At 40.5% G+C, this 27,951-nt stretch overlaps 1 protein-coding gene and 1 long non-coding RNA gene across 5 annotated transcripts; one reads left to right on the top strand and one right to left on the bottom strand.

The window, feature by feature from the left end:
• Positions 1–74: 74 nt before the first annotated feature.
• LOC130176786 (uncharacterized) lies at positions 75–11,322 on the bottom strand. 2 transcript variants are annotated; one of them, XR_008828922.1, is made up of 5 exons: positions 11,242–11,322; positions 5,988–6,150; positions 5,786–5,898; positions 5,495–5,606; positions 75–870 (listed from the first exon to the last, which is right to left on the bottom strand). It is a non-coding gene; the product is annotated as an uncharacterized LOC130176786 (long non-coding RNA). The 2 variants fall into 2 exon arrangements; XR_008828923.1 differs by having other exon boundaries at positions 5,500–5,606.
• On the top strand, positions 1,015–27,591 carry dyrk4 (dual-specificity tyrosine-(Y)-phosphorylation regulated kinase 4). 3 transcript variants are annotated; one of them, XM_056388096.1, is made up of 15 exons: positions 1,015–1,149; positions 1,751–1,820; positions 17,448–17,531; positions 19,240–19,392; positions 19,606–19,756; positions 20,008–20,171; positions 21,432–21,568; positions 22,375–22,515; positions 23,351–23,489; positions 23,729–23,810; positions 23,964–24,136; positions 24,220–24,280; positions 24,459–24,588; positions 24,736–24,893; positions 25,640–27,591. In XM_056388096.1, the coding sequence occupies exons 1-15, from the start codon at positions 1,118–1,120 to the stop codon at positions 25,909–25,911; spliced, it is 1,947 nt and encodes a 648-aa protein (XP_056244071.1). In that variant the 5' UTR covers positions 1,015–1,117; the 3' UTR covers positions 25,912–27,591. The 3 variants fall into 3 exon arrangements, with proteins under 3 accessions (XP_056244071.1, XP_056244070.1, XP_056244072.1); XM_056388095.1 differs by lacking the exons at positions 1,015–1,149; positions 1,751–1,820 and adding an exon at positions 10,671–11,309; XM_056388097.1 differs by lacking the exons at positions 1,015–1,149; positions 1,751–1,820 and adding an exon at positions 14,221–14,753.
• The last annotated feature ends 360 nt before the right edge of the window (positions 27,592–27,951 follow it).

Raw genomic sequence — 27,951 nt, 5'->3', positions numbered from 1 at the left:
ATAACTAAATGTTCCTCTATTAATACTACAGTAGGTGCCACTTTAATAACAATGTATTCCCTAAATAATAACACAAGAAGAATTCTTGAGTTTGATATTAATCTTCAGTTATGTGATTTATAAAGAAACATACTTGACTCTGGTATGTTTTAGGTTTGGGGTCTAAAGTTTGTATTCCTACTGTACATCAGTTAGAGATGATAATGGAGCCAGACTTTGCCTATGTCTCTCTACTGGGAGAGAGAGCTCTCAGTGCAGTAGTATAGTCTGGGTCATTAGGAAAGCTCTGTTTGGACTTTAGGGAGATAAAGCAGAGTTTTATTTCACAATCCAGAGACAAATCCCTCATAAAAGATTCATGCTGTATCCTTTTGCCTGAGGGCTTTCCAATCTCATATTCAGTTTTTAATCCACAAATCACAGGCTGAAAGAACTAATGTATAATTTTAAATCAGTCTTTTCATGCTTCATTTTTTCCCACATACACACCATATATATACCATTTTCCATCACTTAAACTCAATCAACCCAGCAATAGGTGGCAAACCCCTTCCACCCAGTAACATTAATTATATATCACTTACTCTTATTTCCGGGTACTTTAACATTTTTCAAATTAACATTTACTTTTACAGTTTCTACATATTAACCTTGTCTTGAGTATAATGTATCTTTTGAAGCATCCAGGTCGAGAAGTTTTCATTCCATATTGTGCAGTGACAGGATGGTAAGTACAACGTTACTGTGACCTACAGTATGTGGTAAACATATATCTCAGTGGGGTACTTCCCTTTGTCCGGCGCTCTCTCCCTCAGTCCCTCTCTCCTCTCTCGGGCACATGCACGCGCGCAAAAGAACGCACGTGAGCACCTGCGGGGGGGGGGGGGGGGGGGGGGTCCAAAAAAAAAAAAAAGAGAGAGAGAGAGAGAATAATTGTCAGTGACTACTTAGTGTTGCGAGTATAGCAGCCATTGTGTTTTGGATAAGCCGGTGGTGGTAACGCCCCGCGGCACACAGGCTGTCAACCGTGTGTGTTCGGGCTAGAGCCTAAAAACTAACTACTGGGCATGTCGCGCATGACCGCTTCATCACAGCCACCGTGTTGATTTATTTCACCATGAGCGCGCCGAACAAGTCATCAGAGAAAAGGTTAGTGCCACGCTCACCTGTGTCTGTGCGTTTAATAAATTACATTCTCTTTGTTTGTTTATTTATGTTACACGCCATACTTGTGCAGACTTTCAGAATGACAAGCAGAAATAATATCCCTATTGTAGCCTTTTTGAAAAGTTTCCTGGAGCCTGATGCGACTATTAGCTGTGTGTTTATTTTTCGTCAGGAACCATTTACAAAAGTTCTTTATAGCTTACACATGCTGAATGAGACACTTAACACTCCCGGCAGTTCATCAGCAGTTCAACACCTCTATAAAAAAAAGACAGCGCTGGATGTGTTTAAAATAAGACAAATGTGCCCAGAAGGTGTCAGTGTAGTTTATGCCTAAGTCTGCTCCTGTGGAAAAGGCTGTCAGTTTGTACAGCTGTGTCTGTCTATAAGAGAAAATAGCTCACAAATTCATGTCATGTTTTTAATGTGTCAGACAAGGTCAAGAGTAGTGTAGACAGTAGATTTGTCCGTACAAGTGTTTTATTTTTGAACCATGAAGCTAACTGATGGTGCATGTGCAGTATGTGAAGTTATATTATTATAATGTAATATTATACATTACTCATATTTTTCCTTTGGACAGGAATGGCTCCAAAAATAAGCTGGATAAGCTATTAAAGGAGAGAAAAGGCACATTTCCACTGCTGATCAAGGTAGGAAGACAGCCATCCATTTTTGATAAATGTATTTATTTGTAAATATTTGTCAATATTTAAATTGTGTACTAAATCTTTGAAAGACTTTTTTTTTTCTTGTCAGCCAGACGCTTAAGTATATTACTATAAGTTATACTGGTTGCTATATTTCTGTGGTGTGACAGTAGGCCACCAGGCAACTCTACACCCTGTGTTGTTGCGCAGGCCATTAAATAAATGTTATTTAGGTGATTGTGTGCACTCAGCAGAACTGATTTATTAGGGAACATACTCTGCCTTGTCATGTTCCTGGCCTGCACCACTGAACCATCTGAGAGAGCTGCCCTTTTCCCCATTTGCAAATGCTGGGAGATCAAAACTACCCAACCCTGAGCCATTATAGGGCCACATGCTGTATGTAACGTCTCCCGCTACGACCACCACCTGGGTTAACCCTACCATCCCCTCTTCCTGGAAAGTACCACAACTTTCAGCTCTGCCCTTCAAGGACAAGTTCACATAGCAGTGGACTCATTCAACCCCCCTCCCTTCCTGCGAGAAGGGATTAGAGTGTTTCAAAGCCCCCTCGGACCTCCCTCATTGAGCTCCTATAGGACACTTTCCTACTTACTGTTGATTAAACTTTTAATACAGTTTGGAGCTCTTGCCATCAGAGCAGACAAACCAGTGGAGCAGGAACGACTAAATCCCCTTGATGACATTGTACAGGGCAGTGCTGGTCCACTCACTCTGAAGATACCTGGGCTCAGGGTTTATTCAGGCTCTATTTATAACAGCGACGGTTTGATGAGGAAAAAAGACGAATAGGGATGAAAAACAATGTAGATAACATGAATATGGGGAATGAGGGACATCAGATTTCCTGTGCTGTGAGTGAATGAGGGAGGGAGGGGTATTTTAATTTTTGATTTATGGATGAGTAACCACAATAATATGAGTCAATGTAATTTAAAATATACATATCAAATCAAGCTCATACATTGCTGTGCTGTCTTATATGTACAGCATTGCACACAGCAGGGTATGTCTGGTCAAAGTCGTCAACGCTTAATACCATCATGGCTGTTTTATTTGCTCTGATCTCAGCCAGCACTTGAAGAAAGGCCCCTCAGTTACACATTCTCCTTAATTAGCAGGGGCACTGCCAGTAGGTTGTTAAGCCAAAAGACACTTGAGATAAGAGCACTGAAAATCTTTGAACATCAGTGAGAACTTGGAAGCAGTGTCCGAGGCATCATTTGAAGCTATTACGGTTTCTGCTGTGAGTGTGCTCCTCTCTCAGGGTGTCAGTTCAATAGCTTTTTCAGTGTTTTTCTTTTTCCAAGTTAGGATATGAGTGGAGAGCATGTGCGTCATTACAAAATGCAGACGCAAGCAGCTGCTCTCAACAGATGCAGCGCACCACTTCAAGACGTGAAAAGCCCTGAGACTGTAGCTAGCAAGGCATTTTCATTTGATATGACTCACTACTGATATCCACCTTTGGCATTTAAGCCTTTTTTTATATATCAGAAAAAGCTGTCAGATCCTTCCGGTAAAGCGGTACTTTATACTGCATGGACGTACATGACTTATTTTGGGCATTTGTCTACTCTACTAAGTCGGGTCACTAATCTTCTGTCGTTCAACTATTCAGTTTATTAATTGAGCTCTACTTGCAACCTCATACAAAAACATTCACTACACTCTATCAGATCACGACCTTGAATATTTTTGTGTACTTCATGACCTGCTTTAGAGTATTGTTTGACAGAGCAGACCCATACACCTGGCCCAGGTTTTACCCCCACACACTGTGGAAAAGGGAGGGTGCCTCCCCATTATTCTGATGAACCTTGCCCCTGATAGGGTTTCTCATCACAGCTTTGTCCCTCGTTGACACCGGACCCCCTGGATTAAAGCCGGTCATTTAGAGGGAGAGCTCACGTCTGCTGAATTACAGGCTGATATCAGTGTCACTGAGCACAGGGTTCACACTGTGCATCTGTGGCTGTGTATAAAATATATTTCAACCAATATAAACTTGCTTGCAGTCATTTTCTAATGACCTCTCTTACTTAAGAACACGTGAGTATAAGACTGTGCAGCTGAAGTTGTGTCCATGTTAATGCATTGTTGCAAGCATTCATGCGTACCAACAGAAAAGGCCCCTGGCTTGTTGTCGGAGTCATCACATGCCCCTTGCTTCTCAGCATGTGAATCTTCATGTTCTCTTAGCACCATAACAGAGCCAGGCATAGCAGCATCCTCAGTGGTGTGGATGACTGTTATTCCTCCCACTGGTCCACACAGGACTGTGAAAGCCTGGCCAAATACTGCCATGGCTGAGCCCATTCGTGCTGCTGTGTCACAGCTGCATATTCCCATGGTGAAGAGGTGTTGAGGTGGTGCTCCAGAGAGGACAGCTGCACTGAGACCCTCCCTGAATCTGATAAACATTAATTGGATTTACAAAGAATGCTGGGTAAACAGCCACCCAGGGAGTTTTGTTAATGAGTGCCTGGCTTGTTTGCATGAAGTGTCTGTTTTCCTTTAACAGTGAGTCATGCAATACAGAGCTGCTAAACATGGTATGCCAATGTCCTCCCCCATTGCACCCTCTCCTTCCATCTCCATAGGCTCAGGAGCATTGTTGTGTAATAACGTTATTTAAAATACTGTTATATAAGAGGAACGGTTGTTGCTACCTTATTAGGCTCACTGATTCCTTTGTGATAATACAGTCTAAATAAGATGTTATTGGTCCTTTTTATTTATGGAGACAATCTCTAATATTACCACTGCAGTTTCTAGAACATCAAGTGCTACCACCAATAATACTGAGAACAGTAACTGGATAAATAAAGTAATTCTTTAACATATCTACAGCTTTAGAAAAAAGGTTTAGAAAAAAGGCAGACCAGTCAATTTGCCAGTTGTCAGTCCATAATATAGAAAGATCAAATAAGCAGTTAAATTGTTTCCTGTGATTACACAATTAACCTTATGTAATCATATTGTACTATTTTAATCTCCAAATGTATTAATTAAGAAATGTTGACATATTTAATTTTATATCCACCGAAGCCTAAAGTAAATAAAAATATAAAAGTAAAATAAATGTGCTTTGAAAAAATTTGTTTTCATTATAATTATTATTATTAATTCCATTTCACCTCCACTCACAAAGACTTATAATTGTGTTACATAATTGTGTTCACAGTAATCAGGATTAACCTTGTAGTCAGGCCTGTGTTGGTCTCACTGGCCGGAGTGTGTCAGTATATACCTGTAACATCTGCTGAATGCCAGTTCGGTAGATTACACCTGAGCCTCAGCTAATAAAGCCATTAGAGTCTAAGACAGGATCTCCTTTACACACTCTATCTATCCACTGTGTTTTGATGACACTGTGTGGAACAGTATAGCCTCTTGTATTTGGCACCCAAAGACAACAAGTGTCTTGGTCCCCTTTGTCCACATCTGCCACACATGTCATCAGATTAAATCCTGCAATTTGTGCTAATTGTTACAGTTCGAAGGCGGTGTGTTGTCTGTGTCAGTTTAGCTCGGACATAGGGTCTTTTGTATCCAGGTGGTGACAAGAGCGGATCACCTTGCGAAGGTTGTTGTGGAAGGTGACAGGGGAGTCAGTACTTATGGGGTGAAAAGAAGGGCTGAACAATGCTCACCTTACCTCGGTGACAAAGCTGCACATCACTCCTGTTGGCCCAAGGTGACAGGCAAAAGGTCTGAGACGACAGGGTGGTGGGATACAGGCGGGTATTGAATATGTTCAAAGATCTGAGGAAAGTAAAAAGAGAAGAGGCAAATTCTAGGAAAGTTCAAAATGGAAAATGAAATGTGGTGACTTGAGCTGTGTTGCATAGAGGTTTTGGTTCATTGGGACATCATCAAGAGCCATTTGAGGATAAGGTGTGTGGCCCCAGAGCTGCCACAAATACAAGGCCATCATCACTCACGCAGGTCTGGCTGCCTGAGCGCGTCGTCTCCATCCTCAGGTTCTCAGACCTGGCAGGGCACAGTCTGGGGCATTCGGGTCAACGTCCACACTTCACATGATAGGGGCTAGAGCCTGCAGTGTTGTAAGCATATTCAGCACTGAAACCTATGACACACGTATTTTGATGATAGAGATAAACTCACACACACACACACACGCACCTGGTTCAAATTTTACACCACACCTGCCTCAGCTATCTCCCAAGTGAGCCAGTTATTTCATCTGATCAGCTTCATTGAAGCAACAGTGACGTTCTGTGGGGCGAGCAGAGCCAGACATGGGGCCCTGGGTCGGGTCTCATTCCAGGGATGGGAATCTGCAGATCTTAGATGAAAGAATGATTAATGAGGTAAGACTTCCAACTTTTGGAGAGAAAGACAGCTGATTGCTCAACAAAATATAGACTATGATGTCTTACCAGACCCAAAAGTAGAGTTTGCGGTGCGGGACATTGTAAAAGCTTCCTACTCGTTAACCTGTTAAGTATATTGAGTATTTTCTATATATTTTCTCTTGGGATTTGAACTGAACAACAAGAACAAGTATGCAAAACTGGGATGCCAACAATGGTTACATTACTGAACCTGATCAGGACATCAGTGAACTTCTCACGGTATTACAAAGCTACATCTACTGTATGTCTTCATGTTTAATATTTTCATGCTTGTGTTTGTAGGATATATTCAGTTATATATCAGATATATCAGTTTTAAAAAATTGAATTTCATTTCTTCTTCTGCTAACTGGTTAGATTCCTGTGTTACTTGACGAAATTCTTATACAAAAGATCGGCAGCCATTCCTGCATTTTCTAACTTTCTTGCCATATACACAGAAAGCAGTCTTGCTGTTTTGGGGGAAAAATGGTTTATAGGAGGATGGCTTTGCAGAAATGCTGTCAAGACAAAAGTAGTTTTTGCAGTATCATTGTTTTCTTTCTAGCGCTTGTGTATTGACTGGGTGTGTGATGGCTGTGTCTCTTTACTGTATTGCTGCAAAGAAAAAGAATAAGAGATGGTGAGAAAGAAAACTGAAGGAATAAGGTTTCCCGAGTATGGACTGATTTCAGTACGGAGCTATAACGGTGACTGTGCGGAAGAGCTATTTGGTGCATGGCAAGAAAAGGAGACACCTCAGTAATTAAGTGGTGAAGATTCCCTCTAATCAGCTGTTGGTTGTCTGACATCAACTTGTTTAGGTACTGGGAGACAGGATTAGTTAAAAAGGTAGACAAGCATTTTGTCTGTATTTTAGATTAGTCTCAAAGTGAAGGATTAATTTTTCAGACTCATGATTGGGGAAACGGAAAAGGCTATTGTTTATAATACCCCCATGGTCTAGTCATCTGCGAAACAAGGCCAGGGAAAGTGACAAGTGATCTGTGGCCCAATTCTGGCGGTTTTTGTGACAGTCTGGGTCACAGTCTGATAAAGAAGACAGACAGGACGCCCTTGTACATCTGTTTGTGGTTATGACAGTACATAAAATGATGAGTGATGTATTATAGAGCAGGAGAGGATTATGTCTACTTTGTATGTAGGCGGTCTCTATAGGCCGGCACAATTGACAAATATGAAGCAGTAGGTCAACCTGCACCTCCATCAACCATCCCACATAAACACATATGCAAATACACAGAGATAGTTAGAAATTGTACAGAAAATTAGATAATCTTTAGCACTGTGGATGGCTGTCAGTAAAAAATAAATACCAACATAAAAACATATTAAATAAATGAAAGGCTGGGTAATGATGGGTAATGATAAAACACAGCATGATATGATCATTCAGTACTGTATCATGTTATTTTCCTGTTACTCCAAATCTCTGATTCCATGCAATGAATTATTTATGTTTGGCTTTACATGTATGAAGAGTTTGTAATTTGTATCAGTGGAAACTTTTATTGTTTTGAAAATGTGTATAAGTAAATATAAAGATAATGATAATGATTAGTGCTGCAGTCAAAGATTATTATCATTATCAATTAATCAGCAGATTATTTTCTTGATTAATTTATGAATTTTCATATCAACTATATCGTCAAACCCTATTTGATTAGTAGTTACGGTGATTCAACATAACTACAAGGGTGATAGTTATATGATTTTATAATGCATTTTGTTATATATCTATAGCTCAGCCTCATCACATCAAGCCTTATATTATTTATTTTATATGTCCTCAATTTTGTGTCATACAGCCTTGTACTTCTCTCATGTCTTTACTTCTTTCTTTCTTTTCTCTCTTGTTTTTTTGTAGCGTCTGGTGGATGTAATGTAATTCTGTGTTACTTAAGCCACACACTTGTAACCCTCAGTTGGTACTCTCTATGCTCAGAGTGCCTGTGTGTAAGCACAGTGTGTGTAAGCTAGTCACAAAGTTTATATATCTTATATATATGTAGTTTATATATCATAGTATGAATATATATTTATATTATTATTATTTTTCTTTGTTTGTTTTTTGTTGGTTTTTACCTGTTTGATGTTGTTGTTTTGGGTCACATTGATTCAATGGGTGGATTATGATACACAATACATGATATAGGCTACATGTACATATATATACATAGATGTCACATCAGTACAGAATGTTCCTGACTGAAGCTACTCAAATATACAGTACAAAGGCGTATGACTGATGCATTAACACATTTAAGCCTTGACCTTCAAAAGAACTTTGGTACAATCAAACATTGGCTTGTGTTACTGATGAATTAAGGTTTGTTTTTTTGTCTCGCCTCCTTCACCAATGTTGAGAGTCTCTCCGCATGGCTAATGAGATTTGGCTTGGCCTGAGCCCTGCTTAATTTTCAGCTGTGTCCACAACCACACACACATGAACCGACTTACGTGAAGAAAGAAATGCACACAAAATCACTTAGTCCTTTTTATAGTGAATGAGGATAATCAGGCTAACATTTAGAATTTGGCGTGATTGCAATTACTTAACAATAGTAGCTTTTTGGTTTAAACCAATTGACTGTGTACTGTTTGTTCATCAGTCACAATTGTTACAGTAGTTCTTGCTGAAACTGAAACTCCATGGACTTAAGGTAAAAAATCTATTTATAGCAAAGCTTTCAGTTTTCTAAACAATATTCATTTTGACAGTTGTTTGAACATACATAGAAATGACTGAGTCATTTATGATTAAAGGGAAGTGCTCCTTTAAATCCTGGTCTGTTGAGTTCCCATTCATAGATAGCTGGACTAAAGACAGAGGGCACGTCACCACAGACAGTTAATCCACACTTCTTTGCCAACCAATTTGTATTGCCAAGCACTATTAATTATGTCATATGTAAGTCACAATTGAGCCCGTAATTGTCTGTGGGTCTGTGAGTGTGTATGTGCTTGTGTCAACTTGTGAACCTGACCCATATCTCTCAGAAGCCTGTTGTGTGTCTAAAACTGCAAATGCTGCTGTCCACCTGCCAGCCAGGTCAAACTACCCACACTCCTCTCTGCCAAATGGCAGGAGACACTGATACTGTCTGTTTTGGCTGGCAGCTCATCTCGCTTGAGTTTGCCTCGTCTGGCAGCTGGCAGCGATTAGCCAGGGGCCGAACAGAATGTAAGGCACCAGGTTATGATCCTCTAAGAGGAGGTAATTTGGCCCTACTTTAACAGAGTCTCATCTGGCCTGGTGTAGCCTGCCCAACCACCTGCTGTTCACTCCATCCAGATCTGGCCTTAAGGATCAGAGACATGGGAAAGGTGTGGCCCTGAGAGGCCAATAGCCTGTCATAGGCCTCCATTATAAGTGGTTGTTGAGCCATGAATTAAATATTGTAAATTAAAAGACACAAGATGAGTAGGAAGGATACGGCAGCTACCCTTCTCTGTCATGTAAGAGTCAAGACTGGCTGACAGGACAGTAATGAAATACAGCACCCTGGTGCTTCATGCTACAGAAATAGCAACATTTTTCCTGTCACCAAAACAAGGTGATTTACAGTTTTTATTTTTGGTAGAGGGGTGGAGCTTGTGTGAGCAAAGATACTTGTGCTCTCTAAGAGGACATGTCCTTTACTATGAAAACAACATTTAAAATTAAATGTTGCATGTTAACCTATAATAACTTGAGTTTAAATAGAGAGTTGGTACTTAATCGTCATTTAGTCATCTCCAGAAAATACACCGGTAAAGAATAAAGCAGTACAGAAAGGTAATTACAACACTTTGTTCCCCCGCGACTACCTGCAGCATAAAGCTCCCAGTCAGCCTGCGTCCTGTCCTGCTGTGGACTCTGCAGTTCTCTGCTGCTGTGTGCAGCAGGCAAGAGGCCAGGGGCAGCCAGGGTGTGGTGGGATAAGCTTTCACCTACGCAGTATTTGTCAGCAAGACTGTAGCATCCCGCTGGGGTTTGTGGCAGCAGCCAAGCAAGTTGAGAATGGTAGATGAGATGATGGAGGAGGTAAGGAGAAGTGTGCGGTGGGGGTGAGGGGAGTTGGAGGGCAATATGACAGCCCCACCGGCTTTGTCTCCAGGATACAGTGGCAAGTGAGAAGGCAGAGGAAAGTTGCAGGCATCGGTTGAACCACATGGGAGGCCTATTAGAGCTGTACCTCCTCCCTGTCTGACTTCCTCAGCCCCATGAAGAGCCAACCTGGGAGCATGATGGGATCTACAGTGTCTACAGTACCTCTCTATCTCTCCTCTCTTTAGTCCCATAGCCCCACCCCGCCACCCCCTCTACCAACCTGCGCTCCCAGAGGCCTCTTTTACAGGAAGCTAAGTGCCAGGCCCCTGCTGATGTGTCTCCGGCTCAGGATGGGTCCCTTGTTGAGTCCCATCCATACGTCACTGACAGCAGCATAGACAGAGAGCACTCTCTCACCGGTTGCAGCAACAGCACAAAGCATCCTCTGAGTGTCTGTCTGCAGCCTGCCTTTCTATTCTGTCTGTATCCAGGAGCAGAGAAAATAATTTGGAGGAACCTGACTGGGAAGAAAACACTGGGGCACCGAGGTCTCAATCAACCGGAATATAACCTTATATGAGTAAACGATGCAGCGAAGCCAAGTCCAGCGTGCACTGGAGAGTTGTGAGGACTCACAGTAAGTTCTGCAGTAAGAAGCAATACAACATTTTTCCAGGATTTGTACACATCTAAAGAAGACGGTGGAACGTAATACTAACTGAAATTCTGTGACGCTCAAGAAGATTTTAATTTTGTCAAATGGACTCAAGGAGCAACACTTAGTTTCTAGACTTAAAGCAGCAGGAAATGCAGGCCTGGCATCATCATCATCCTTCATTTTGTTTCTGATGGTGTCCATTTGATCTCTGACCTACTGAGTAACTACCTCCCCTCTGACTGGAAATGGTGTCTAGAGGCTGAGGTGGGCTTCAGGGTATGGTTGTAGCAGCATGGGGGAGATGTGCTATGTGGGAAGACGGGACCTCACCTGCTTGCTGTGGTTTTAGCCTCCTCCACGGCTGCTGCTGGGGCAGGAACAGGAGGGTCCAACCTGAGGTATGTTTGGAGGTTGTAGAGGCAAAACGGGAAGAAATTAATTGTTTCCATATTCCTATACACCCACAGCAAATTCATATTCATATTCACATTCACACATTCCCTCTTTTTTATTTTTTTATTTCCTGTTCTGAGCAGTTAAGTCTCTCTATTTTTAGAATTGCTCACTGGTAACACAGTCCTTGTTTTGTCTTTTGTCATCTATACATAAACTGTGATGTTTAGTTTCATTAGTTTTTGGTTGTCATGGTGAGATATACGGTATCTGCATTGTTTTGTTCAAGCTGCTTCCCATTACCAATGCTTTGTCACCTGGGTGACAAAATGCACACAGCACAATAACTCTCCCAGGTGAACTGTGTCAAGGATTACTATGACCGAATTGCTTCCACTTTGATAATGTAATGTGAAATGTGTAACAGCTCGGAAATTTCAGAGCCAGAGCATGACTAGCTTTGGTTTTAAGGGAATAGTTTGATATTTTGGGACATACGCTTTGCTGTCTTGTCAAGAGTTACATGAGATGATTGATACCACTATCATATGTGTTTGTTTAATATGAAGCCTTTAGTTAGCAGTTGCTGATCTTAGCTTAGCACAAGCACTGAGGGAGAAACAAACCATGAAGTTGCCAAGGAAACCAGCAGAAACCCCAGGAAATTACTGAGCCAAGCCAAGAAATAGAGAAAGCAAATAGGCGTAATTCTGTGGTTCTATGATAGTTTGATCTTTCTTTTCCAGTATCTTACTTACTTTTTCCAATTATGCTACAGTGCAGAGATAACATTTGATGCAAAATAATGTGCGATTGTGGCACATAAACATTGTGCAAACAAATTATGCAGCCTGGTGTGTTCTGCTTCGCTCTAATCCAGGTTGGATAAGATGAATGCCTCTCCTACTGCAGTCCTTGTCATTATTATTCAGGCCAGACTTAAAGGAGCCTTCCACTTCTGGGAGAGTGTTCCCCATCTCTCATCCCTCATTCTTCTGAAGGACCACTCCACCAGCAGGGGCCAAAAACACTTTGGCTCAACACAAAACCTGAAATTGGGCATTAGATCTTGCATGCTTGTTAGCTGCACATTACATAGCTCTAGCTCCAGTGATGTTACTTATTGTGTTTATTGTATGGTTAACTCCTGAAATACAACTACAGATTAAGGAATAAGGGAATAGATTAGTTGAGAGTAATAATGCGGGCAGGAGCAGCTTCATGGATAGTTGCTCCTCCTGTCCCATGGCTGAGGCTGATTACTGAAGTGGCTACTGCTGTTGCGTAACTGCTGTCATCTAATCATATTCATCTCCTTTACTTGTTCTGGGCTCCTCAACACATGGAGCCACTGAGTGGTTTCCCCCCCCTGCTGTGGGTAGTCACTGGAAAACAAATGTTGTCTTCCTACATTTGTATCATGACGGCATCACAAGGTTAATGCTGTAATGTCTGGTCTCTTGTTACGGAGAAGGATAAGTTGCGATTTCACATATCAGTGTGCTCAGCGAAAAACCTTGTTACACTTTTGTCATGCTCAACTTAAGTTTAAGGATATTAACTGCTGTCTTCTCTGGGTAAACTAAAGTTCTTTCAAAATCTGTTGGATGGCACAAAAATGTATGGAAGCCTAGTCAATCTAAAAATAAGGCCATTTTCTTTGTTGCTGACAGATGACAACATTTCATCACCTGGCAGAGATGATATCATATGAATAACAGTGTCAAGTTTTTCTTCTTCTTTTAGTAAATGTTGGCCCAACGGATTCTGACATCCAGAGTTTATATGTCACAAACCTAAGGAACCAATATAGTGCTGCAGGAATGACGTATTTTTTGTGTAGGCCAACCTGGAAGTTAACATCACCATGGTTCCCTCAACGAAAAGCCAATTGGTTTTTAACATTGTTTTTTTGATTATTGCAACAACAACAAAAAATGCAAAATTAAACAAAAAATAAATAAAAGAAACCTGGAACCTTGCCAGTAAAGAGAGCGAGAGTTTGGACTAGCACAACCACTGAGCCTGCTTCAGCCACTGCCAGATACATGCTTACAAGCTAACAAACATAAACACAAAAATGATGCTAGCTGTATTTACCGTTCTGATACGTCTGCTACTCGCCGATTTGGGTGGACAACATAGTCTTCATCTGAGTCTGGGTTTGACTGAGGCTCAAACTTGTGTGGCTCTCCGATGTTTTCTAACAGAGACAGTTTGTTTCCTCTAAAGTTTAACCGTCTTGATAGCTTTGCTCTCTCACCTGTCTACCTAGCGCAAGCAGCGGTGGTGGGCGGGGCACGAGGCCTGATGAGGAAGTAACTCTGGATGCACTTACAGCCCTTTTTCAGTCTTTTTATATGGGAAAACACGTTAAACAAAAATATTAACGTAAGTATTTTTATTGTTGAGAATGTTTATGGTCAACAACCCAGACGGCTGTTTGGCCCTCACTGTCTGTTTCTGTAGTTTTCTCATTTAATACTTATTCAAAGTTCTAAAAGGTTCCAGCCAAATTAGGATATTTAATATTATTTAATTCCGTCACTATCGTCTGTCTTTATTACAAAATAAAAGCACTGGGTTTTCCATCCTTTGACGTTGAAAGGTTTGAGACTCCCTTGCCCATACAGTAGCTCAGCAAAGTAAAAGCCAAGCTATCCAAAACTTTACATTTTATTTAAATATCCAACAACTGAGTATATATTATATGCTGTTATAGTCCTTTATATAGGATAATACATAGGATAATGCTGCTGTGAGAGAAACTCTTGAATTAAGTGCTTCATTGAAAAAAAGCTAAATGGTCAGATTTGTTTCACTTGACTGAAGACAGACCAGCTTTCCTGAGACTGCGTGACACCCCTCTGACAGTCTGAGAGCGAGCAGTCTAAATAACATTTACTGTAAATGAAGTGCGCTCGAGCGCTGTGGCCAAGACGTGCATGCGTCGGTGTAGACCCTCTCTGTACAGCGTCGGTGTTAGAGAGCGCATCAGTCACACAGCATGTTGTAGGTGGACGACAGCAAACCGATAAAAAAACAAATCTATATCGGGACAGCCCCAGCTGTCAGCGGCTGAAACCTGAACAGGTGGCTCCTACAGTATCTTAGTAGAGCGCATCAAGGCGAGACCCTCAACAGCTTGTCTCTCCCGCTAATCTCTTCTCTGACGACAGCGCACTTACCCTGCGCGCGTAAAACCAGGAGCACGACAGGTTTGGATCGGTGGATGTGATCAGTCATCAGGATTTTACTCATCAGTGTTGATTCAGTGTGCATCACGAAGTTGGACTTGCGGACAAAGTGTCTTGGTTTTGAAGCTGGATTGACAGAGTTGGATACAATGACTCTTTCTTGGATTTTATAATCTCTCCTCGGTGTTTGGATTGTCAAGCAGCTGTAAAGACCGACATTGATAACAAAGCATGTTGCCAGAAATAAACAAGGTGAGGCACTTTGGTTGGTTTGATGATTGGGAAAATACATTGTGGTTAATAGTAGTGTGACTGTGATACTCAGTTTATATCTATAGTACATTTTTTGGCATATTATGAATTAGAGTGATGTTTTTTTTTTTTTTTGAAGTGACAGGGTTAGTCTGGTTATCTAATCAATGAGAGCGTTTGTATGTTGTTATAACCATTCTTTAGCCTAACTCCCATCATATCACTTTAATATTCCTGTATAGTGTCAGAACTTACTAATTTTCATATTTGCATTCAATTTTACACGGAACAAGAGATACTTTTGACCAGATACAGGGCTCCATATCTGGCCAATTCCATTTCAGGAGAAACCTTCTACAGGTATCCTTTTTGCTAAAGTAAAAGTCTGAACATTTTCTTTTTATCTTCATTGATTCATGCCAAGATTGTGAAGTCATTCTCACTTTGGAAATATTTCCATTTTTCCTCCACAAGTTATCCCACTTGAATGCTTATTTTGTAGTCCGCCCCCTTCCTCCTGACCACCTGCCAAGTTCGGATGAAAAATCTGATCCATTTCTATTTCAGTCGATGTTTAGCCTATTTATTTCAGCGTTCGTTGTGTTGACAGATTCTGTAAATCTATATGCGTTCTACTGTATTTTTCACACCTTACATGGAAACTGATATAAATAAATTTTGCTGTTTTTGGATCTTAAAAGAATTTAATTTTTCTACTGTTTTTAGTAACAGAAGTGGGAAACGCAGGAATTTTGACTTTGACGAACCCTAACAGCTAATACTTAACTTTGATCACATGGATTGATCAGTGATTGTATTGACTTTGCAGACATTCTTCCCTCTGGTCACAAGTGATGCCATCAGGAATCAGTTTGTTTTGTACAGTGGAAGTGGCAGAGGAATGTCTCTATACATAGAAAAATGACCGTGCATGCCTGACAGCTGATAGTGTCAGTGAGCAGTTTTAAAGTTGATGTTTACCTTCAGTTACTCCTGGTTTTATTGCTTTGCTGACCCTCTGACCAACTGACCCTCGAGGACCTTAATGAGCTGGGATGATCCTCTACCTCCAGCAAAGACCCCCTGTCACATGGATACAGAGTCTGCGTTGCTCTTGACTTTTGTTTCTTTGTTTTTACTTCCATGTAAGTTTATCAAACTCATTGGCACATTTAGAGCTGATGCCGTCTTTCATGTGTGCTGAGTGTAGATGGACTGCAAATAGGAAACACAATATAGGCACGAATACAGACACCAATATCATTTAACACCTGCTGTTTTGAATCTCATCTTGAACTGAGAGAGGTGAAAAATCTGTGGTCATTCACTTACTCATTATTACCCTAACACCCAACACACTATCACATCTCAATCACATGTGTTCAGCTGTAAATTACTTCTTTATATAGTTTAGATGCTGACAGTCATTCATCACAGTGGAATAAAAGGTCACAGTCACATTTTTTCTCCAGCACTTGGACACATATTATGATGTCACTGGTTTCCACTGGCTCAGTGCCCTATAGCCAGGCTAACAGCAGACCATTACAGGTGATGTTTTGGAAGCCAACCTGCCAAAGTGACCTACATGACTTGTGCTGTCACTCACGGCGCTCCTGAGATTGTAACATGACTACACTATTGTATCATACCCTTGTTTGGCTACGTGTGGTTTCATTATCTTACTGAAGGACTATAACCACTTGAATGTGAAGAGCAAAGCTAGTGCGTGTTTCATCCAGTGATCAGTAAGTCTCAGAAGTTTATAAATCAGAGGTAAGAAGTCCGTTCAGTGCCTTATCCTGCTCTGCTGAGCTGTCTAAGACGGTCCAGTTCATCTCCTTCTCCTTAATTTACGACCATGACACTGACCTGATGTTGAAAGCTGTGTTAAAGCTTAAGACTATGATTGAGATGCTGTTTCCCATCCAGCACCCGTGGACAACACCCCACTCAGCCTGTCTCACCCCCTCCCTCCCTGCCTCACTGCCAGGCTGGCAGAGTGAGTTTAGCACATATCCCCATATGGGGCTAAGCTTTATTTCACCCATATGGTGTCACCCAACACAGTTGCACGCTCACCCACTGATTAATAAGGCACGTGTAAGCTGGCTTGGTGTTGGAGTGAAGCGTGCAGAATCATCCCAAATGTGATACTTTTTTTTTTTTTTATCAATTCAGTCAATCTATTGCTTCCCTTTAACACATTCAGTTAAATATTGCTCCTGCGTGCACAGGCTTGGAGGCACGTGTACATCCTCTGCCAGTCACATGGATGTGCACATGGGCACACACCTGCACAAGCCAGCAGGTACACAGAGAATACTGGATAGCGAGGGGATCGTTGTTGCTGGGTTTTTGCAGAAGTAATCTATTTTAAGATCATAGTGCATTATTTTTGCCAGTCTGACTGCAACCACACTCATCTGCCCACAGGCTGTGTGTTTCTGAACAGACTGGAGAATACAGCCTACATGAATACGAGCAGCAGTTTCATTATTATTTAACACAACTGCTTTAATCCGTCTGTTTTGCTGTAAAATCTGATTGTGGAATGAATGTTTTATGCATTGTGCTGTATAAACAGTAAAAAACCACAGGGGAGGAGAAATGTGGTTACCCAATGCTTTTATTTCCAGCATGTTGTAAATAGAAAGCAGCATATTTTATGAATCCTTCTCATTCCTCCCACAGACATCACGACCGGAGCCCTTCCCTCACCCTCATCGACTCCCAGCAGAGGGAAACCGGCTTGGAACAAACCGACCCTGCTCACAGGTCAGCACTTCCCCTCTGCAAGATGCTGTAGCAGCTGATCCAACACACATACCAACCGTGCCATCTCTTCCCTTTAGTGTTTGATTTATGTAAGGTGTGCTTGAATTGTTATGAATGATGATATAAACACCCCCAAAACATTACTTGTGGCATAGTATTTGTCATTCTCCACTGCTTTTTCTTTTTATACACATGCAGTAAACTACACTCGTATACCTTCTCCTATTAGAAATCATTCCTAGCACACTCACTGATGTTCTGACATGTATCCTTGACAATTATTTTCTTGTTTTGATTATTAACTTTTGAATAAATAATGCATTTCAAGAATAACAGAGCAGCTCCTTAGAAAAAATGTGCCTCATTATAAAATATCAAGGGTGTTGTTCACAATTCACGTCATCCATATGGACATGTATTAACTGCTAAGAATAGCATGGACTGTACACATCTGTCTGCACATATGTGATTATCACACATTTCCAGTGATACAAGAGCATCCAATTTAAACAGCATGCCCCCCAGTTATGTACAGGCACATAACTGTGTTTATTTCCTTTGCCTGTTGTGGCAGGTGCTTGCGACTATATTTAGCCCTATCTCTATGCGTCATAACCAAGTTGGCAGATCCTGCAGCAGCTCATAACACGTGAAAAATGTCTACTGTATAGATGGGAAAGGGTTTTCCTGGAATGCTGTTAATAATTAATATGAAAGAATTTAATATTTTCCTAATGCAGTACATTGCTGAAGGCTATACAATAGCATGCAGGATGGAGAGGCAGCTCAGTTTTTGTTTTTTACCTCAAATTTGTGGAATTTCTGATCAGGGAGTAGAAACCTGTCTTAATTACACTCTACAGTGTCCATATTGACACAGATACACTTTTGTATAGGATATCTCATTTTTCCCACAGAACTTGGCACATGACAGAAGGCTAATTTTGCCCATCATTGCCAGGGCTGAGCCTTGCAAGGCTGTGACACATGTAATCGTGCTCTCAGAGCAAGCAGGATGGCAGCCAGAGAAAAGCAGGTTGCTGCTCCTCACCTCCCCTACAGAGCCACCACAGACAGACTCTGTCAGGACCCAGCCTCATGGAGCTTTGTCCCCATTTCACTGTCACCCTGATAAGTAATTCCAACTGCTGCCTGCTGGGGGTCCTGGTCACCTGAGCCTCCATGTACAAAACGCATGTGAAAAGGATGTAGATCGCAAGCTGAGAACACAAACCAAAACTGACAAGGTGCAGCTCAACACAAAGATGTACTCATGAAAAAATTAAAGGGGGTGTGACAAGCTTGTAGCTACACCTTAAAAAGAATAATGCATTTCAACTTCATACTTGCTGACCCACTCTGTCTGGTTGCTTTTATTGTATGTTTTCACTCGATGTGCTGTTCAGTATTTGTTGCTGTGTTGTGCTAAGATACAAAGGAGGTAACTCCCCACAGAGGAAGACCTTAAAAGCCCTCCAGCAATGGAAGCTGGGCAATTTCTTTGTTAGTTTACATAAATATTCTCATTGGTTTTGTGTATTGAAAGCTATTATTATTCACAGTCCTATAACTGACTGAGAGATCTTTTCTGCCCCTCTGTTATTTTGTCTCTCTTAATTGTTTTGATTTTATTTTATATAGTGAAGTTTCAAATGTGTATTTCTTGACCGAAGGCAATAAAATTAAAACAATCCCCTCTGATTTACAGAAGTTTGGCCCTGGTGTAGGGACTTTGCCTCAGCTTGAGCCACCGGTGGTCCAGGTGGTGGTCAGCAATGCCAAAAACCAGCACCAGCAGTCGGACAACATCTTGCCCCAAATTGCCAACAAAGGGGGCCAAAACAACTTTCAGACACACCCGGTGAGCCTCTCATATGGTTACATGTGTAACACTGGCAGCCTGTAATATCCTAGTAGCAGCTAGTTATGCATTATAGTGCTTTGTGATGTTTATGATGGAAGGATAAAGAAAGTAGCTTACACAGAATGAAGGTCACACTGTAGTTGCATTAACTTTTCTTTGCTCACAATACAAATCGACTCTACTTACGTGTGGTGTGTTTTTTGGGAACAGGAGGAGAGGCCGAAGCCTACCCAGCAGTTCACCATGCGGTTTGGTGCAGCAATGGATAAAGTGTCAGTCTCTCGCAACAGCAAGATTTTCAGCAACAAGCTGGAGAAAGAGAAGGCATATGAGGGACAGAGATTACCCATGTCACCCATAGGTATGTTATTAAGGATTAAATGAAATACAGCAGAATTAGAAAGCCACAGAGGCGTTATTTTACATTTTGATTCTCTTGGGGGTGTTTCAACACAAACTAACTAAGTAACAATTTTGATTCCACTGATGTAATAAAAATATCATGTTGGCCTTGAAGCCAATTGTTCGGCTCACAATCCTCTGCTCTCAGCAGAGCTATAATCAATATGATAGTGACTCATACTGTCCTCCTCCTCTTACTTCCTGTTGCAGAGGCACTGAAGAACTTCCAGGAGCGGATGACAGAGTTTGAGCAGGAGGAAATCATGGATTACACGGAGGTCTGGTTCATGGGGCTGGGCTCTCAGAAGATCGAGGGTTCCCAAGGAGGACCACAAAACTCTGGATACGATGATGAGCACGGAAGCTACATCAGGGTAATGTGTTAGATGGAGTAGGATAGGACAGGTTTAAGCTTGTTAAATTTCATCTTAGCTATTTTACACTACTGCTGACCATTTTAGACCAGTACCTTCAAGGCACCATTGGTTTTGGTAGATGAGTATTGTATGAAATTAACTTGCTGTGTGGTTAAGTAGCCTAGTACCAAGCAGGGACTGTTAAGAAAATTCCTCCTTGTTCCTTTTGCTTGTGAATAACTTGTGAAAAAAAAAAACAAACATAAAAATTATACATGTTAGCATTAGCTCTAGAAAAAGTTAGAAATCAGTTAACTCCCAAGTCTTACATGTTACATTTTCCAGGTGCATGAACAGAAGATTTTTCTAAACATTTGCTAAACTCAGATTTGACAAAAAAAACAAAGGCTACTTAATGTTCTCAGTGTTGAATCATGTACTGTAATCTTTAGCAAACTAAAAGAACGTGGGTTTTCATTCACGGCTAACGAAAACTAAAACTCATAGCTGCCAGGAAAGGAAGACTTGATTTTAAAAAACTGTAATGTTTATAAAGTGGTCAGCAGCTATGTCATGTAAACACAATTTTTAGTTTATTTGCTGATGCATACAAAACCAACAGGATGTTTTTTTAAATAGGGCCCAAGTTTGAGTCAACCCTATCAAAAAGCACATTTAAAGTGTGTACAGACATGAAATTGAAATCATTTTAAATCAAAAAGATACACTTGAAACCTGAAGACACGGTGTTGTGTATCATTTCACTCACTCACACACACACACACACGCAAAGACGTCCAAGCTGCCTAAGCTTAACTGTACCTGACCAGATGCCTTCGTATGACCTTAATCCAGCAGCTGCAGACATGAACCAGCCGTTCTCTTGGACTGACTTCATTGTTGAATGCTGTGTTCAATAAACTGCACCGAGGTCACCACACCCTTTAACAACAGGCTAAACTGTCCTGTATCAATCAGACAGTGAGTGACCAGCCAATTTTTAGACTCTTACATCTCTGTTGAGGTTCATCTCACTGTCACAGCTTTGACTCACAGTTACTGTAAAGCCATAGTACACTTTACCTGCACTAGTCCGCTGCACAGGTAATCATTTTGTATATCCTAAGGTTGTGATGTCAGCGAGTATATACAGTAACATGTATAATCATTAACAGTGGCTATTATATGAGTTCATTTTGCTGTTTTTATTTTATCTTTTATTTTCATTGAGTGAATTCCTCTCTAATATTCCCTGTGCTCTTGCTCTTGTTCTTCCAGGTGCTGCACGATCACATTGCCTACAGGTTTGAAGTGCTTGAAGTGATTGGGAAAGGCTCCTTTGGGCAGGTCCTAAAATGTCTGGACCACAAAAACAATGAACTCGTAGCCATTAAGATGATCCGCAATAAGAAAAGGTAAGCCGTAATATTTAATTCTGAAATATTTTATTATTTAAATTTCATTCTGATCAGTTCATGTTTGGACAAACCTTTCCTGGAACAGACCTTCAAAAAAACACCTGTATTACTAGGTCAAGTGCAATGTTGCTGTATAGAATAAAAGCTGTATGCTGAAGTTATTTTTCATATTCAAGGAGTCAACTTTTGGCATTCATTTGAGATCTGATACCCCGTTGTGAGGTTTTTTCCCACATGCCTGTACCGTGATCATTTTACATTTTAGGAGTCGGCCAAATCCTGATTTAGCATGAGAGAAGTCGGCACCTCTTGGTGTTAACTTACCTGTTCTTCCTCGCTGAGGATCGCAGTGGCAACAACTGCCTTAGTCCTTAGGTTAGATGCAGGAGGAGCCAGCAGGTCTGACCCTTACTTCAATAATGCAGAAAACAAATGGACGCAAACTGCCACGGCACTGCCGCAGGAGAACTCTGTGCCACTATGTGAGATAGCTATCTTAGATCTAATTTCTCCTGGGGGAGGATGGTGAATGATTGACATACAGAAATATCAAGGAATTTTAGGGATTTTTGTGCTGGGACAAACCTCCCTGTCAGAGAAAATTGAAAGGAAACATGTTCATATATAATCAAATATATATCAAAAACTTTCCAAGAGATATTCAGACATTTTGGCATGTCGGAACTTCACACACTATTCTTACCCGGCTATACCTAAAAATTCATAAATAAATCATGTTCAAATCCCAGGTAATATTGGTGAATTCCAGTATCTAACAAATTGTTGAACAAATTGTCCTGTAGGTTTCATCACCAAGCCCTCGTAGAGCTCAAGATCCTGGATGTAATAAAGCGGAAAGACAAAGACAACCTCCACAACGTGATCCACATGAAGGAGTACTTTTACTTCCGAAATCACCTCTGCATCTCCTTTGAGCTCCTCGGGTTAGTACATTCACTCGCATTCAGCATGCAAGCAAGCAGGCCTGCATGTTCAGAAAATAGTCTTACAGGAGACTATAAAGACATCTGAATAATTGATCTGTTCATCAAACGTATTCGAGGTCAGCCACCTTTCCTCAGGTACAACAGTAGGGTCTGATCCCTGTGCTGTCTTAGCAAAGACACTTCTCACTTGTCTCTAGTCATTACTTCCACCTCCACCTCTCCAGTCAGTCAGGAGTTAAGTGATTACCTGTGTACTTTAAGGCATCTGTGTTTTAGCGTGGATCGCTACTGATATCTATTTGAGGGGAGATAGTTTTGTGTATCACTCTGGCTGAATGACCTTTAGAGGACGTCTTGCACTGCCACCTTGTCTAACATTACTGTCACCGAATCCTTTAGTTAAGGCCTTGATTAGGGCCCTATCTCCTTCCCCTTCTTGCTTCATGGTGTGAAGTCTCCTGTTACACAGTCTAAAGAAGTTTATGCTTATCACAAGTGGAAAGAAATGGCAGGGGGACACACTGCACGTCTCTGTTCCTTTGTCAATGTGAGGACAATCATAGATTATTGTGCACTTGACAGTCAGTGGATATTCTATTATAGGTGATGTACAGTGACATCAAACTTAGCAGCCCTTTTTCAGGGCAATTATTTGAGTCCTTACTGTGCTCACTCTACTATGTATAGAGATGATGTGTGTAGACGGAAAAAGGAAAAAAAAAGTTTAAAAAAAAAGAAATATTGTAAGGGAAAATATTTTGAAGATTAATCCAATGTATTCTTTATTAGCATTACTAACTAACCATGCATTGCATTTTGTTCCTCTTCACAGGGTGAACTTGTACGAGCTCATCAAAAAAAACAACTTCCAGGGCTTCAGTCTCGCTCTCATCCGTCGGTTTGCCCATGCTCTTCTCAGGTGCCTGCAGATGCTGCACAGGGAGAAGATAATCCACTGCGACCTCAAACCGGTACTGACTTCTATTATCTGTAACACCTGGCTCTGTATTTGGAATACAAATTATTGGGCATGATTTAAAACTCAGTGAAACCTTATGTGGATCACACAGTTGAATCACTGTAATGCTGTGGGTCATTATCCTGCGAAAAGATTCCCCAGAACAATAGTGTGAATTTTGCTCCACCTTGTGGAGCATTGTGATACTGCAGCGTAATTCATGAAAGCTTTTTTGGTTTTACTTCTTAACAGGAGAACATCCTTCTGTCTCAGAGAGGGCCAGGGAACATCAAGGTGGTGGACTTTGGGTCAAGCTGTTATGAACAACAAAGGGGTAAGAGCATATAACTCCTTTGTGAGAATATGTAACAACCATTTTCACCATGTTGGGATATTCAAAGAAATGGTCTGGTTCTGTGAACATAAATCGTATATGAACTTATGCACCTTATTGTCTCTTTTTCCCTCTACTTTCCACCTCCATTAGTGTACACCTACATCCAGAGCCGCTTCTACCGCTCCCCAGAGGTGATCCTGGGTCACCCCTACAGCATGGCCATTGACATGTGGAGTCTGGGCTGCATCCTAGCTGAGCTCTACACAGGCTATCCTCTCTTCCCAGGAGAGAGCGAAGTGGAGCAGATAGCTTGCATAATGGAGGTAGGACGTGGACATAATTGTGTGTGTTTTTGAAATATGGTTGCTGAGTTGCTTCAGTGTGTGAAAGTATCCTGATATTACAGGTTCTGGGGATGCCTCCAAATGATTTTGTGCAGTCAGCGTCGAGGAGGAGGTTATTCTTTGGTGAGAATTTTTTTTCACCTAGATATTTTTCTTAATGTCTTATTGGGTATTTTATTTGATACAATGTGGGATTACTAGATGAGAAGATGAATGAATATCTCAGTGGGTTACCGCTTTGCAGAAAGTTTAAGATAACATGGGAACAATCAGATAAACTGCTGCTGTGTTTTGGTTGCAGACTCCAAAGGAAATCCAAGGAACATCACTAACAGCAAGGGAAAGAAGAGGAGACCCAACTCCAAGGAGCTGTCAGCCGCTTTGAAAACTAATGATGTCTTGTTCTTAGACTTCATCAAACACTGCCTCACGTAAGTCACCTTTACACTTCTGCTAGATTCTGAAATGACTGCGTAAAAAACTGGATGTGACTTTTTAAAAATCATTAGGCTTCAATGGTACTGCATTAAAGTTCAAGCTGCACTTGCATACTTAAATTACTTCTCTGTGCTTGTCAGTTGGGATCCAACCAAGCGCATGACTCCTGATGAGGGGTTACAGCATGAGTGGATCCTGGAGGGAAACTTCAACAAAGTCCGGCCAAGAACCAGGCCGACAGTGAGGAAAACCTCAGACAGCTCAACCAGCACAGACAGACAAACTAATGGCAAGCCTGGTAAGAGTACAGTCCATTTCAGCATCTGTGCTGTATACTTAGAATAATAAAGACTGCAAAAAAAATCTATACAGTTCGGACTGAATGGTACAAGTTTGCAATTGCGATATTTTATATTAGCATTTCATCATAATTACATCACATTTATGGCAACTCAAATAATAAACTTAAATAACAATGGTAACATAACAATATTATTACACTACAGACGGTAACACTCAACCTCAGTGTTTAAATGCACAAAACAAACCACAACAATACATCAGGGCTTTTGTAGCCGATTCACATCTGAACAATCTTTCCACTTATCAACATATTCTCAAAATACACTTATACTTGACAGCGTATTTAACAGTATAATCTAAACCTAAGATGCAGACTAAAGGGCTCAGTGTTATAGTGACATCAAGCAAATCATAAATTTTGGCTTTGACGTCATTCCAAAAACCTATCATCTTCCAGAAGTCCACAAAGCATGAAAATATGTTACTTTCCTCATGTTACGTTTCATAAATACTGCGAACAATCAAAAATATTAATTTCCACTCATCTATGCTTGTTGCCCTCCCAATGTCCACTTAATAATAACGCAGTTACTTTTTATTGAGTGAAACGGATTTCATTAATAATTCTGACTGAGCTGAAGAGGCATCAGCTGATGCCATGGCTGCAGACACACCAACAGAGTTCTTTTGTATTCACCTCAAGCTGACATTTTACTGTCCTTTGTTTCCATGGTACTGCAGAGAAGGTCAGCTCAGAAAGCAGCACTAACGACAAGCTGAAGAGAGACAGCTCAGAAACAGGAACAAAGTTGGCACCTGCTGAGCGTCTGCGGCCCATCGGGGCGTCAGCGGAGGAGGAGGTATGTGAGAGCGAGGGCAAGCTCTCCACAGATACCAAACAGAAAGGAAGGGGAGAAAGGCCTGTTCACATCATAATCAAGCCTCAAGAAGAAGTGGGTGCAGAGAGAAAGGATCGCCAGGAACCGTCTCAGTGTTTGCCCCCTATCGTCTAACAGTCCAAGGGAAATGTGCTGCGTTCATGACAAGTGGGAACTGGGAATGTTCACACTCAATGTCCCATATCCCACCTGAGAATGAGCATGTTGTTGAAGTGGAAGTAAATGGACAGATGAAATAAAGTTTCATTTGTCTGGCCGTGTACACACAGAAAATGAAAAGATCCTTCATGCTGTTATTTGCTGCAAACATGTTGCTGCCGTGTCTACATGACGTCACAAAACAAAGTGTTAGAGAAGTCAGAACCAGAGACAAGAGTCAGATCCTGAGTCTCAGTTGGAAAACAGCTCAAGCCGATGTTTTCTACTGACAAGTAGAAAACAAACCAGTTCCCACATGCCATGAACAAAATACTGATGTGTGGTTGGGATACACTGATCATCAGCTAAGAGGGATTTCTTCTATTTATTATTTTAAGTATGCAGTCATAGTGTAAAATTTTTATTCTGTGAAACTTTGAGTTTGTATGACAGTGTTGTCAATCAACCAGTTGTATGTGTTTTTTTTGTTTGTTTTTTTATAAAGGAGTTGAGATGCAGTTGCAGGCAGACAGTGTGTTTAAATGTGTCACACTGGAGACATCAAGCTGTCTGCCACATAAGAATGCACTTGAGTTTAAATTAAATGGTTAAAATCCCATTTCAAAGTACAGCAAAAATGTTTTGCTGTCATTGTTTCCTGGATTATTTACTGAACCCATCTTTGCTGCGCATTGACATCTTTGATACACAGGTTAGACTTTTACTTCTCTGTTTCCATGTTAAAAATAAAACAGCTGACTTTAAAAAAGCACATTGGTAGGAAATCAATCTAATCTTTGTTTTTGCTTTTATTTTCTCTTGTCTTTTAGACATTTTAGCCTCATTTAAGTTTCGTAATGGTAAAAGATTTGAAAAATTGTGTGCAATAAAGGCTGAGCCAAAAAATGTCTTTTTTTAAACATGATGTTAACAAATAAATATTTGTCATGTACTTTTTAAATGTAGAATGCAGTTGATTACTACTGATTATTAATTGTTTTACTTATTTATTATGGAATATGTTTGATCCTATGTTTCATATTTGTTTAAGAATTTAATTCAACAATAATAAAATATGTATTTGTAATAGAATTTATTGTACATATTTCTGCTGTAATTTCGTATGTATGTGTAATACAGAACATATTTTAAGAAAAATATTTCAGATATTTGTTGAGGGTTTAGACAAGGTTTTACTTGTTGTGTTGTTACTGTATGGAAACATTTTGTCTGTGTTATTAATAATATTTTTTATATTAGAAACAAAAATACAATCCTATTATTGATAGTTTGTGCCTTGCAGTATTAGAAATCTTGCACTTTACTATTGTGTGTGTACATCTGGATTAGAAACCGCTGGATTCTTGGCTGTCAAACAGACAAGAGTTCAGACTACCTTGCCAGGATCCCATTTATTTCACAAAATAATGTTACAGGACATAATAAAACAATTTTTACATTATTTACCATGTTTTTACAATGATTTATGTCGTTAGTCGCCAACAGAGATCCAACTTAAACTGAAGATAGACTTGTTCCCTCACTATCTATTAGCTAAACCACCAGAGATCCCGAGAGGATAGATTGTAGCTGACGAAAGTCAATCAAAGTCATTTTTATGTCTTTTATGATGAAATAAAAAGTTGTTTCAAAGAACATGTGTTTTAATATTTCACAATTTTTATCCTCATAGTTATGGTTATGTGTGATTCAACCTGAAATGAAAGTGAGGCCTCTTTGGCACATTGTGAAAATCTAAATGTCTAAATGACATGTAAAGCATCTTTCAATATCTTGAAAAGTATTCTATAAACTAGAAAATGCAATTTCTAAGAAATTGCTGAGGGATTGTTGCATCTGCATAAGCTGGGAGTATGGATGAGAATGCAAACTGTACTGTAAGCAGTGACAAAGTTTAAAATGTAAGTCATGTTTTTAAGAGAGTTGAAGTACACAGAGAAAGAACGATTAAGCTGCATTACCTCGTGCATAGCTTAAACTTATTTTTGAATTTTC

The sequence above is a fragment of the Seriola aureovittata genome, chromosome 10 (assembly GCF_021018895.1).
Source record: "Seriola aureovittata isolate HTS-2021-v1 ecotype China chromosome 10, ASM2101889v1, whole genome shotgun sequence".
In the NCBI taxonomy this organism is placed as follows: Eukaryota; Metazoa; Chordata; class Actinopteri; order Carangiformes; family Carangidae; genus Seriola; species Seriola aureovittata.
The sequence above is the reverse complement of the archived record's forward strand: the minus strand, read 5'-3'. Positions and strand labels throughout refer to the sequence as shown.